The sequence below is a fragment of the Cynara cardunculus genome (genome assembly GCF_001531365.2).
Source record: "Cynara cardunculus var. scolymus isolate 2C chromosome LG 17, CcrdV1, whole genome shotgun sequence".
Lineage (NCBI taxonomy): Eukaryota > Viridiplantae > Streptophyta > Magnoliopsida > Asterales > Asteraceae > Cynara > Cynara cardunculus.
The window spans coordinates 5039435-5052167 of NC_037544.1; the positions used below are offsets into that span (position 1 = coordinate 5039435).

The 12733-nt window shown below is 35.0% G+C and overlaps 2 protein-coding genes across 2 annotated transcripts; one reads left to right on the top strand and one right to left on the bottom strand.

Moving 5' to 3' along the window:
- The first annotated feature begins 2756 nt into the window (after positions 1-2756).
- On the top strand, positions 2757-3385 carry LOC112501041 (diphthamide biosynthesis protein 3). Its single transcript, XM_025104678.1, has one exon. It carries the CDS (start codon positions 2857-2859, stop codon positions 3103-3105), a length of 249 nt encoding a protein of 82 aa, XP_024960446.1. The 5' UTR covers positions 2757-2856; the 3' UTR covers positions 3106-3385.
- Positions 3386-6046: 2661 nt separating this feature from the next.
- LOC112500518 (cell division cycle-associated protein 7-like) lies at positions 6047-10876 on the bottom strand (the record flags this gene model as incomplete). Its single annotated transcript, XM_025104020.1, has 5 exons — positions 10641-10876; positions 9640-9879; positions 8347-8424; positions 7697-7826; positions 6047-6361 (listed from the first exon to the last, which is right to left on the bottom strand). Coding segments are annotated over exons 1-5 (999 nt in total), but the record flags the coding sequence as incomplete, so codon positions are not given.
- Positions 10877-12733: the final 1857 nt, after the last annotated feature.

A 12733-nucleotide genomic window follows, 5' to 3' on the forward strand; every position in this document is an offset into this window, starting at 1 on the left:
TTTCACTTGTAAAACATTAAAAATACCAAAACAATATATCCCACTTGGACATAGGGGTACGAAACATTTAGGGTTGTTTGTCAGTTGCTAAATGATTTGGTACAGAATGATTAAGTGATCAAAATGATTAAGAGGCTCTTATAATATAGTGCAAAATGAAATATAATTGTTTGGTAATTATTCATAATGAAATTAGGATGCTAAATGGTTAAGGGAAGCCCAATATACAAAATCATTCAGATGGTTTACAACTATTAAGAGACATACCTTTTTTTGGCAAACAAAATTCACATCTTAGCGATTCAGATGCTGCCTCTTAATAGAACTATTAAGAGGTAAACAAACAACCCTTTAAATGTTTGAGATGTCACCTGCTCTCACGGATTTATAAGAAGCATTAATACATTGTTATTCATGAATAAGTTGAAGTAACCGGAAGATCCAACCCATGCCATGCATTGGTGATCGAGTCAGTAAAAGCGAGCTAAAAATATCAAAAAAAAATTATTTTAACCAATTATACGTCACTTGATGGTTGTTTCATAAAAGCATGTAGGTATCAAACGTGAATCGTTAGCTACACGCTAACAAAATCGAATCAACCACATGTTCTCTTTGCTCGAGCATCGATTGAATTTGAAAATCCTTCATCATTGGGATGATATATATGGATCTTCAGAGGTTGAAAGTCATGATTTCGACACTGCAAACCCCACACCGTTCTTTATAATCCATCCGTACTCACAAAGTCTTAATATTACAAGATTGATTTCACATGACAAACCGTTGTTAACAATGTCACCATGACCATGTGGATGATTCAATGCGTGATTGTTATGACAGTAAAGTCTAAGAAGTGTTTCTCGAGCGTTTTCTGAATCATGTCATCCGTTGTTGTATCAACTAATGCAGTGGCCTCGTCAAGAACCAGTATTTTGCTTCTTTTTTTCCAGTAATGTGTGGCCAAGACACTTACGGTTGTTGTTGACCCATACCCTGATTCTCGTCTCCAATCTCGCATCTACCAAGAGCCTGAAATCATGAACTACATGTAGGTTGTGGCCACGCGAAGGGATGGTGAGGGGGAAGAGCAGGTTTAGATTTTTATTTCTTTTCAAATGTTTTAAACAACAAAAACAAATTTTAAATGCTTTTTGTAAAATGACCAAAACGCCATCACATGACCGGCACGCAAGGGCATTAATGGAAATATGTAAAAGGACAAAAATGACCCTATATTAAACGAGTTAACCTAGGCTAATGTTGTTAACGAAGGTTCATCTTTTGGTGCAATGTAACTTGAAATGAATGTTTTTGTTAACCAAGTAATCAACATTGAACATTTCAGCTTCTAGATTCCATAAAACAGAGAAGAAGAGAACCTAATTCAGAATCTTGAACACAAATCCATATGATACGAGGTGAAAGATGCCTTGTTTAAACCGTAAAGGTGGTGCCTGATTGGTTTGAGCTTAGCTCCAAAAGTCAAAAGTACCAGGAGGTCACAGGTTCAAATCCAAAGATGAATAAAAATCCTCTTGTGGCCACGGAGGTTCAAATGCGGTGACTCCGGGCTATCTGCAAAGCAGGTGGTCGCCCTAGGATTAGCTTCATAGCGGGTTGGATATCCAGGTTTAAAAAAAAAGATACCTTGCTTAATGCGTTTCAAATGTCAATCTAATCAAAACCCTAACAGGTGAAAAAACATGACAACAAAAGGCTAGAGTTAAATCTTCAAAAACCACAGGTCCTGTTTGTGTTAAATACATAAACCTTATCATAAATATAAACCCATAAATCAAAACTTGAATCAAGACTGAACCACAGGAACGAACCACAGGTCCTATTTGGGTGATTTTCAATCACTCCCAGAAAATTGTATTCTCAATCATCGTCTCAATATATGTTCACAAGTTGTCATTTATATCTAGACGAACTAACAGGGACGAACCACAGGGCTCGAACCTTGATCAAAACAAAATTCAAGAAGGAGATGGACGTACCTTGGTGATCGAGAGTGTGTGGATCAATTTGGGTCGTGATTGATTTGGAGATCGAACGACTTGCGAGATCGATTTGGAGGACTGGATCTAGAGACGAGGATCGAGTGGAGAGTCTGGAAGGAGCGATGAAGAGAATTTAAGCGATAAGGTTATCGTTTTTTTGTTCAGAGGATGGTAAAAGCTTTTCAATTATTATTTAAAAAAACAAACGGTTTGAAAACTCTGACCTATTCAAACTTAAGAGGTATTAAGAGGGTTTTTTTCAAAAAACAAACAAGCCCTAATAAACGAGACACTATTTTTTATCCGGACTCGTATATTCAGCAAATGATAAATTGCATGAAAAAATAACATACTTTAACGTGATTCCTATTTTGGGTAACTTACTTTCAAAACTTTCATTTTGGTACATAAAATGTAAAGTTTTAAACATTTAAGTATCTAGGTAACCGGTTACTGTACTGATGTGGCAAGTGATAGGATGAAATTGGGTTGAATAACAAATAATATTGAGTTGGATACCACATCACTCGCCTTATCAACATGATAACCGGTTAATGTTTCAACTTGTTACTCGAGTACTTAAATGTTTAAAACTTTACATTTTAAATACCAAAATAAAAACTTTAAAAATACATTATTAAAAATAGAAATCAAGTTAAAATACATTACCTTTTTACACAAAACCACGTTATATCATCAAACAAAAAACAGGTGGGTTTAGTTTATTTTTATAAAAAAAAACGAAATATTGTTATTTGGTTTAACCGAATCAAAGGTGCCCTGCAAAACCCTAGCCTCAACCGATTTCAGTATCCGGTGAAATCAATCAAAGATTCCGAGGTAATTAACGATGTCGTACGACGATGTGGAGATCGAAGACATGGAGTGGAACGAGGAGCTTAAGTCCTTCACGTATCCCTGCCCCTGTGGAGATCTGTTTCAGATTACAAAAGACGAGTTGAAGATGGGTGAAGAGATCGCTCGATGCCCTAGTTGTTCTCTTTACATCACCGTCATATACAACATGGAAGATTTTTCTGATCAGAAATCCAAGACGAATATTGAACCGGCGAAGCAACAACCTGTAGCCGTCGCTTAAAGAAATTTCAGGTCATAAATTTTTGTCGCATCAATTTGAGGTGTGTGCGGAATTCGATTTCGAATTACATGTTATGGTTTACGATTATTATATATTGGTGTGATTTGGATTTTTTGTAATTTTATCGCATGAGTTTGGCTGGCATGTTAGAATATGATTCGAGTAAAATCATTAAGCTAACTGTATTGGTAGATTATAGAGAACTGCTGATGGTAGCAATTTTTGATAACGAAGCTAAGTACATCAAAAATCTGATTCTGTTATAGAGTTTCTGTTTCTATATATTGTTCTGATTATGTTGATGTTCAAATGCTTGAGTACAGTTTGGAGCTAAATCGCCAATGAAGGTCTATTTTTGGATTGTATGATCATGTAATTACCAAATTCAAAACAATATAATACATGCCTGGTGAAAGAGATAAGCTAATACTTTAGGATTGCTACAATGGTTCACAAAACCAATCAAAATTGTCTTACATGGCTTAGGACCAACAGCTTAACGAGTTTAATGGGACTTACAGCTTATTCGGTCAGCTATACTCGACTACGGGTAGTGGCTTAGTTGAATATTTGTTGAGAAGTATCTGCCTTTTACGTTTTACCGGTGTCTTGCTTGTTTATGCTTTTTCATCTTGTGGTTCAGTGGTTAACATCCCTCGTAGATATCACTTTTGGTATGTATCTCCATGGTGCTTTCGGATTAATAGGCTTCGTATTATGTCAATTTAAACTTGTTCGATCTGTTCAAATGTGACATCATAATGTAATTAGATTTTTTGGTCCAATTGTCGTTTTTGTTGCTCTATTCCTAATTTTTACGTCAATCTGGCTGTTTTTTTGGACCTAATGTTGGTGTAGCAACTATATTTCGATTTATACTTTTTGTAAAGTAAGCCCTCATAATATACAAAGCAAAATGGATGATAATTGATATTTTCATTCCACTTTTATTTTAGATTACCATATTTTATTTTATTTTTTTAACCTAGATATTCAGCCCGCTATGTGAGCTGACTAATTTCAAGGCGACCACTTGTTTTGCGGGTAGCCTGGAGTCACGGCATTTGAACCTCCATGGTCACAAGGAGGTTTTTATTCTTTCTTGGATTTGAACTCGGGACCTCCAGACACTTTTGATCTTTGGAACCTAAACTCAAACCAATCAAGCATCACCTTATGATTTGATAACCATATTTTAAATATCTCATTTAGTGGTCTATAGGGCATAGCTTAAAAAATATGTATTTTAGGAACCAATGTTGACATCCTGCTAAATAAGTGAAACTTGACTTGTGTTAATAAATTATTAGCTGTGTATCCGCGCAATGCGGCAGAAGCTGTGAATTTTAACGATTTTGAAGTTTCTCTGGTTTATTAGAGAAGATTTAACGATAATATAAGTTACATTTAGTCTTTATATATTAATACAATTTGAATAAATAAAAGTTATGGTTTTAATTACAGTCTATTGATGGAAAAAATTGTATGACAGTTTAAAATCCAACATTTTTAAACGACACCACAAATGTGTTCGATTTACACCAAGAACAAATAATCATGAGATCAAGAGCGAGAGTTCTAGAGCAATTGAATGAGAGAACTTTTAATAACTCATGGTGAATATTAGTTTGAATCTCACATTGGGGGATGAGGAGAAGACATAGAGGTATGAGAGGTTGAAGCCATGAGTGAAATGTGTCGAAAGTATATTGAAAACATAAAAAGAAAAGGTAATGATGTGCATTGATAACTTGTACTATATGTTATTTTAATTGTGGATTAAGAGATTTCAAGACTAAATGTAGTAGTACATAATGCATTGTGAGTTGTTTTTAAGACTTTGTTCATAAATATATAATACTTTATGCATAAAAATTTGTTTTTAAAACTTTTGATAAATTTGGTTTATAAGGTAGTATAAATAAGTATATAACACATATTCATAGCTTCTTTTGAACCTATAATAATTATTAGACTTACTAACAGACTCACTGTTATTACTAGAAAACACATGAATTTGAAGTAAAACATGTTTTCTATAATATTACGAGTTTCATGGTAAATTTACAATCCTATTTAAGTTTTGGTTTTGGTTTCAAATATGGTACGTACTCTAAAAAACTAAAAAAACACATGCATCAACCATTAGATTAAATAATCCAATTAATGTGATTAAATTGGCATTTACAACTTTATTTTTAAATAAAAAACCCTTTTCTCCCTATTTTTTAAATAAAAAATGACAAATATAATAAAAATAAAAATAAAAACAAAACAAATTACACCAAAAAATTGATCTTTTATTTTTTAATTTAACATCTATAATGACATTTTTTCATCGGTTTTTTCTCATGATCATCTAATTCTGACATATATCTAACGTTTACCCTTGAACACAAATACAAAATCAATAAAATTATTGACCTTTTTTCCCTTGGCAAAATGAAAGACATTGTTTATGGTTTTCATCCCCATGTTTTGTTAAAAATCAGACACATCCTTTTTTTCAAGCATATAATATTCATACAAGACAAATGCAACAAATAAATGACGCACTTTCCTCATCTTTAATAAAGTTTGAACCCATGACCTCCTAGGAAGTCAAAGGCTCGGATACCATTAAGCCAAAGTATGATATACAGAGAGACATGGGACCTCATAAAGACTATCTGCCAACCTATCTGCATCTGATCATCTCAAACACATTAAAAGTTCCAATCTCTGTTTTCTATATATAGATGGCATCAACAAAAAACTAGTGCATCCAACCTCATTAACACTTGAATGTTCTAACATGTTTTGGTACCCGAGTAAATTCAGCACCATCATAGGGACAGAGGACTGCTAGTGATCACTTCCGATACCCACAAAACGACTTGTTTCAAAAAGAACAATCATCTGTCTGAATCTAATCATCATCATCATTGTTATCATCATCACCTGAATCATCTTCATCGTCATCATTACCATCAAGAGAATCGGATTTATAATCTGGATCATCATCATCGTCTCCCTTAAGTACCTGATCACGAATTGGGCGATCATGATTGATGTTTTTATCAGTCAAAACATGGTTGCTATCTTCATCCATGTTAGAGTTGTTTTTGTTATCAATTTGAGAAACTAAGTTGCCATCAGACACCTCATCTTCTTTAGAAGAACCTGGGGTCTCATCAGCTATGTTTTCTTGATTTCCATGAGGACCTTGGGTGTGAATGAGATAATGAGCCACTGACTTGAAGCCGAGGCGTAATATCTGAAAATTTATAAGAAAAATATTACATGCTGCTTATTTTGTTCAAAAACATCACGGTTGAGTTCCCTTTTAGTGAATACCGAAAATATTTCTTGCAAATGATACAAAACAGATAAACCAAATAAGCACAGTATATCCCGCCTTGAGATAAGATCTAATGAAATGTATACAGATCTAACCTCTACAAAATGGGGTTGTTTTCATGAAGACCAATGGCTTGTGAGAATTGTGCAAGAAAACTAGGTATTAAACTAAATATACGCAAAATCCTACAAATTCTACTCACTTCATCCCAAAATAAATGCAACATTTCCTTTTCTTGTCAAAGACTCGATCCAAGATTACCTCTTTAACCATTATTAATCATTATGAAATATTGTTAAACATCAATTTTTGGTCTACAAGATTCCTCAATATGATAATTAGTAAACACTATTTTAAATGTTCTACAAGTAACCGTAACACTTCATTGAACTATGGACAAATAAAGGCTAAGGGGCCGTTTACGAAACACTTACCCAGTAAGCGCTTACCGGTAAAATTAAAAACACTATTATTTACTTACCGGTAAGATTTTAGTCCACCAAACCGGGTAAATCGCATGCAACAATTTACCCGGTAAGCGCTTACCATGGTAAGAGTCGCCGCCCTCACTTACCAGGCATGACTCATGGTCCTTGTGACCTTGTCTCGCTCTTACCGGGTAAGATTCTTGGTCCTTCCCATATTCATCCGACGAGGAAATGTGACTTGGTAAGCGATTACCCGGGTAAGTATTTGGTAAACGGCCCCTAAGCCTTGAGGCTCCTATGAGGTACCCGGTTCAAATCCCCTCAGGGCCACTTAGGATATGGTAAGAATCGCCGCCCTCACTTACCGGGTAAGACTCATGATCCTTGTCTCTCTCTTACCAGGAAAGATTCTTGGTCCTTCCCATATTCATCCGACGAGGAAATGTGACTTGGTAAGCGATTACCCGGTAAGTGTTTGGTAAACGGCCCCTAAAGCCTTGAGGCTCCTATGAGGCACCCGGTTCGAATCCCCTCAGGACCACTTAGGATTTAATTACCTACTATCTTTAGGGCCCCGTGAGATTAATCAAGGTGATCGCAAGCTAGCCCAAATGCCAGGGTTATCCAAAAAAAACTATGAGCCAAATAAGATGATGCATCAAAATGGGACGGAGGGAATGATTTATTTTGATAATTGAACTCTAGTTTTGGAATGAGAGGTTGATTGACAACCAAGAAGATTTATGTTAAAAGATAAAGCAGATATGTGGTTTCATTATTTCGATTATATGGACAAAGCACTACAAAGGTTGATGAGGTTAACCTTTCTGTAAACATTTCCGGTGGGTTCCCATCCTTTTAGTCTGCGACAGCGACTGCAGTTGCATATATCTCTACAGACAGGACAAACCCAATTCGGGTCTGCATTTACTTCTGAAATATTCTCTGCATATCTGCAAAAAGGACCAGAAAACCTTGAAAGACCAGCAAGATCAAGGTGAAACATGTTTGTAAGGAAAATAGTATAAGACATCACTGTACTTCCACACTTTCCTAAGTTGCATGCTCAAACCAAAAAATAATAAATCACATACTTGTACTCTCAAAATCATATGGATATTATATAATTTTCATCCAAATTTTACCAAATTGACTAACGTGTACGCAATTTGAGAAAAGGAAATTGGCATAGATAATTTTAGTGGAAAGAATGTTCACATTTCAACAGTTACGGGTGATTAATGTTAGGTAATCTAATTAAAATCGACAAAAATGTAATTGATTTGATAATTACAGTATAAGTACGGATCTTTATGTTTGAGTATGTAATTATAAGAAAACTTAAAGTGCAGCTATGTTTTTATTTATGTATTTCTAACTGAATTATTATAGTTGAGAAATTGATGTGAAACAAGGCAGATAGGCAGAAAGGATCATGTTCTGTTTCTAAACAGATATAATCTTGTACTTAACCTCGTGAACAAGCAATCACCGCAGAACTGCCCTTGGTTACACTTGCAGCATGTAGTACGCAATCCTGCAGTTTTTTGCCTGCAAATATCAATTAGTGGCTCAGTATATATTCACCATTTTAGCTAAATGAAGTAATGAACTCACCATCACCATTACAAATATGACAATGGATCAGAGAACTTTTCTGGCATCTTTTTTAGCTTTAACCACAATTACATATTAGTAGAAGATGGATCACAGAGAACAAAGATTTTAAAGTTCATGACTAAAGTTATATGAACATGGGCCAGAGAGCATATCAGTTGAAAACCCCGCTAACTACTACTGAACTGAAAGTGCTTGTGGTAACAGGTTGTAATTATGTTGCAACATCCAAAGATGCATAATGGTTGAGTAAACCTGAAAGTCTTGTTCACATATAAACCAACTAATACGAAAAAAACCCGAATAGATTGATATCATTAAAACATCAAGGCACAACCAACCATTGGAAATTAAGATTATATGAAATGAAAAAAACTGGGTTGTGTTTTCCCTTATTGAACAGCTTGATACACTCCAATAATTGATCTACAATTTTGCTCTACTGAGTTCCATCAATTGAACTTCAATTAACCACAATTAAAAGTTAATGAGTAGACATTTGAAGAAACACATCCCAGCACGTAATTATAACAAATAAATAAATTGCAAACATAATAGTAATAATAACAAAAAAAAACATAATAATAACCTGATGCCAAAATTTAATGTGGAAACCCCCTAAAAACATTAGAGGAGAAAAAAGCAAGGCAATAATCTGAATCAAGCCTAGACTGTGAACTTGAAATACAAACTACATTCTCATGGATATTCTATGACCATTCAGACAGTTTACAAAACAAACTAGTATTGTATTTTATGTTCCCCATACCCTTTTATCATTATACTCGAAGTCTCAAATATACTAATGTGACAGCTTTAAGCACTTTTACACTTGCTAAGTCTCTAGTGCGCTAATAACACTCATGAGTCATGACACAGTTAAATACTTTGTTCTACACTTGGGTCATTTTTGACCAAAAAGCTCAACTATTTTACAAGACATCTGCAGCCAACTTTCTTTCATATTTTAATGGACAACTTTTTTCTTTCCTTTCTTGCTTTTTAAGTTTCGGTTGTCCATTGGTAATTGCTATACACATGGTTGTTTGTCCCCATGAATTGAATTCTGAATTGAAACAAGAAACATCAACATATTGCAGTTTGGCAAAATTTAAATAACAAAAGAGAAGAAAATAAAGAATCCAAAACCTGCATTGATGGCAGCTCTTTCCCTCATATGTATCATAAATACGATTCCCCTCACCATCATACCCATCCACATAAAGTGTCCAGGTTTCTTTGTGATCACCCAACATCTTTTCATGCTCTTCAGTGTAAACCTCAGGTTGTGAACCCTTTTTTATTTCAATCTTGACATCCTTGATAGGTTTGTCTTTGGAATTTGGAACCCGCTTCTCTGAATAACTAACAGTGGGCATGGTCTTTAGCCTATATGAATGTTAGAAATGTTTAGAAACAAATAATATCAACCCAATTAAAAAAAACAATGCCCATCAAAACAATTAAAAAAACTAATGAATCATTTCCAATGTTTGGTTGTAATAGGTAAAGAAAAATTAACAAATGAAATGGGTTGAAATAAGTTTCTTGTTGGTGCTCCCCCTTTCTTAAATATTGGAATGCATGTTCTGTCGAAATAAGTTTCTTTTCACCGTTCCCCTTTATGCAAAGATGTGATTCACGTTTTGATATGTTGGATTTCATCAGAAACCCAACAAATAAACTGAAGAAAATTTCATATGCATTAGACCAGTACAGTAGTAGAAAGTTATGTTAGTGAAAACCCAGTAAGATTTACATCTCCCTAAGCATATGTAGATACATGTTAACATTTTATCTTTGAAGTAGGGTATTCATCGACTAATGGTATACTACAGTCTACATAAGGCTCAAGTTTCTACGAAAATACAGACAGAGATCAAAGATACATGCAATGGTAGACTTGAAGTTATCGGATCATTTTACACTGAATTAGATCGTTATTTGCAGAAAATAACTCCAATCGCGGAACAGGTGACATATTTTTTTGTAATGATTATCATTTTCATAAAACTAGAATGTCCGAAAACTCTTGAAATTTCACAGAATCACAGACGGAGTGTTCAATTTCATGATCCAACATCCTATTCCCCAAAGAACAAGCAGAATAAAAGCAAATTTCTATAAAGAGACGAGAAGAAGGAAAAGACCTAGAAGAGCGTCTCGGAGAGCCAGATACCGGAGGCACAGGTTTGTGAGAACGAATGGTTTTCGGTTTAGGAGGAGGCTTGAGATTACGAGAAAGCTCTAAGATGCCGAGTTTATGCATCCTCTGAAGATTCTCCTTGATTCTTTGTTCTCTAGACTGCTCATACTCTGCAACTTTGCCTTCATCGTTCTCCTTTTCTGATCCATTACCGTCTCTTCTCTTCTTCTTGCTCACCATTTTTTCACCTGCACTCTCTCTCGAAATCCCACGCTTTTGAAGGATTTATGTTTCCCGCTCTGTCGAATTGAACACGCGCCATCTAGGAGAATGTGGGGGGAATGTCTAGGGTTTTCAGTTCACTGCAGATTTGGTCCCTGTGGTTTAGTAAAGGTTACGCATTAAGTCCCTAAACTTTATTTTGTTCCATTGAAGGTAGGCATGGCAACCCGCCCCCGGTTTATAGTAATGTTCCCCCGGCCCAGGGATGGACCCATAATTTTTTTAAAACGGTGTTACTATTTGACCATAAGAAAAAAAATAATAGGGATTTTTTTTAAACCAGTGACACCGTTTGACTATAAGAAATAAATATACGAATTTTTTTTTTCAAACGGTGGTACCGTTTGACTAAGAAAATAACACTAACATGATTCGGACTTGAGTGTGGGGTGGAATAAAAGCCTTGCAAACCAACTCTACCAAATAAAACTTGTTTTCATTATAGTTTTAAAATACATATGACGGTGGCACACAACAAATTAATACGGTTGCACCGTTTACAAAACCTAATTTTTTTACCCTTCGACGGAGAAACGATACGGTGGCATGTGCCACCCATGGCACTTAACTAGGTCCGTCTATGCCCCGGCCCCGGTCCCCAGCGGGTACGGGGATTATTATCCCGTCCCCGGTCAAATCTCTAGCAATCCCCGGTCAAAATCCGGTAAACCCCGTAAATAATATCCTTTGTTTTGATTTTAACGGGGATCTCCAGTCCCGGTACCCGTTTTAGCGGGGAATTTCCGTCCCCGTTCGGGTCGGGTGAACCGGGTTCCCCACCAGGTCGGGTGAACCGGGTTTCCCATCGAGTCGGGTCAAATCACCATCCCTAATTGAAAAGTTATCATGGATTGCAATTCGTTACATATTTGGTCATTGTGGTTTAGTAAATTTTATGGATTAGGTCCCTAAATTTTATTTTATTACGTTGACGATCATCATGATTTACAATTCATTACAAATTATGCCCCTCATGGCATCGTGTTTAAAACCATTCCCTCTCCTTTAACCCTTTCATCTTCTATCGATTATTTCCCTCTCAAACTAAAAATGGATGATAAAGTTATATATTTTTTTTGGTTTAATTTGTTTATTCCAACTTTTTTGTATTTCACTAATTTTTAATTTAAAAAATTAAGGGAAAATATTTGTATTTTTAAGATAAATGGTTATAGCCATATTTTTAATCATATCATTTGGAATCTAACAATTTAGATGAGAGGTTGTTTTTTTACCTCTTAATAGTTCTATTAAGAAGCAGTCTCTAAATCGTTAAGAGCTGAATTTTGTTTGGCAAAAAAAACATGTCTCTTAATGATTCTAAAACCATCTGAATAATTTTGTATGTTGGTCTCCTTTAACCATTTAGCTCCCTAATTTCGTTGTAAATGATTACCAAATAATTATATTTCATTTTACACTATATCATGAGAGTCTCTTAATCATTCTGACCACTTAATAAATAAATAAGGTAAATTAATTGAAAATAAAAAATATATTAAATGACTAAAATACCCCTCTAAACTAACAAAGTTAACAGAACTTTTTGGATGAAGTTAGATTTAGGGACTCAATACGTTACAAAATGCAAATCACAAGAATGTAACCCATAGATATTTCAAAATAGGGACCCATAGTGTTAAAACATATAAACCACAGGGACCAAGGATGTAATTTACTCTAAAAACAATAGTAGCATTAGGAAGTCAAAAACGCCTTCATAAAATTCGGTTTTCTTTCCTGAACCGAAGGTGCCCTGCAAAACCCTAGCCTCAACCGATTTCAGTATCCGGTGAAATCAATCAAAGATTCCGA

Excerpts from the sequence above, each read along its gene's own strand:
- LOC112501041 (XM_025104678.1), top strand. The coding sequence starts at position 2,857 with ATGTCGTACGACGATGTGGAGATCGAAGACATGGAGTGGAACGAGGAG.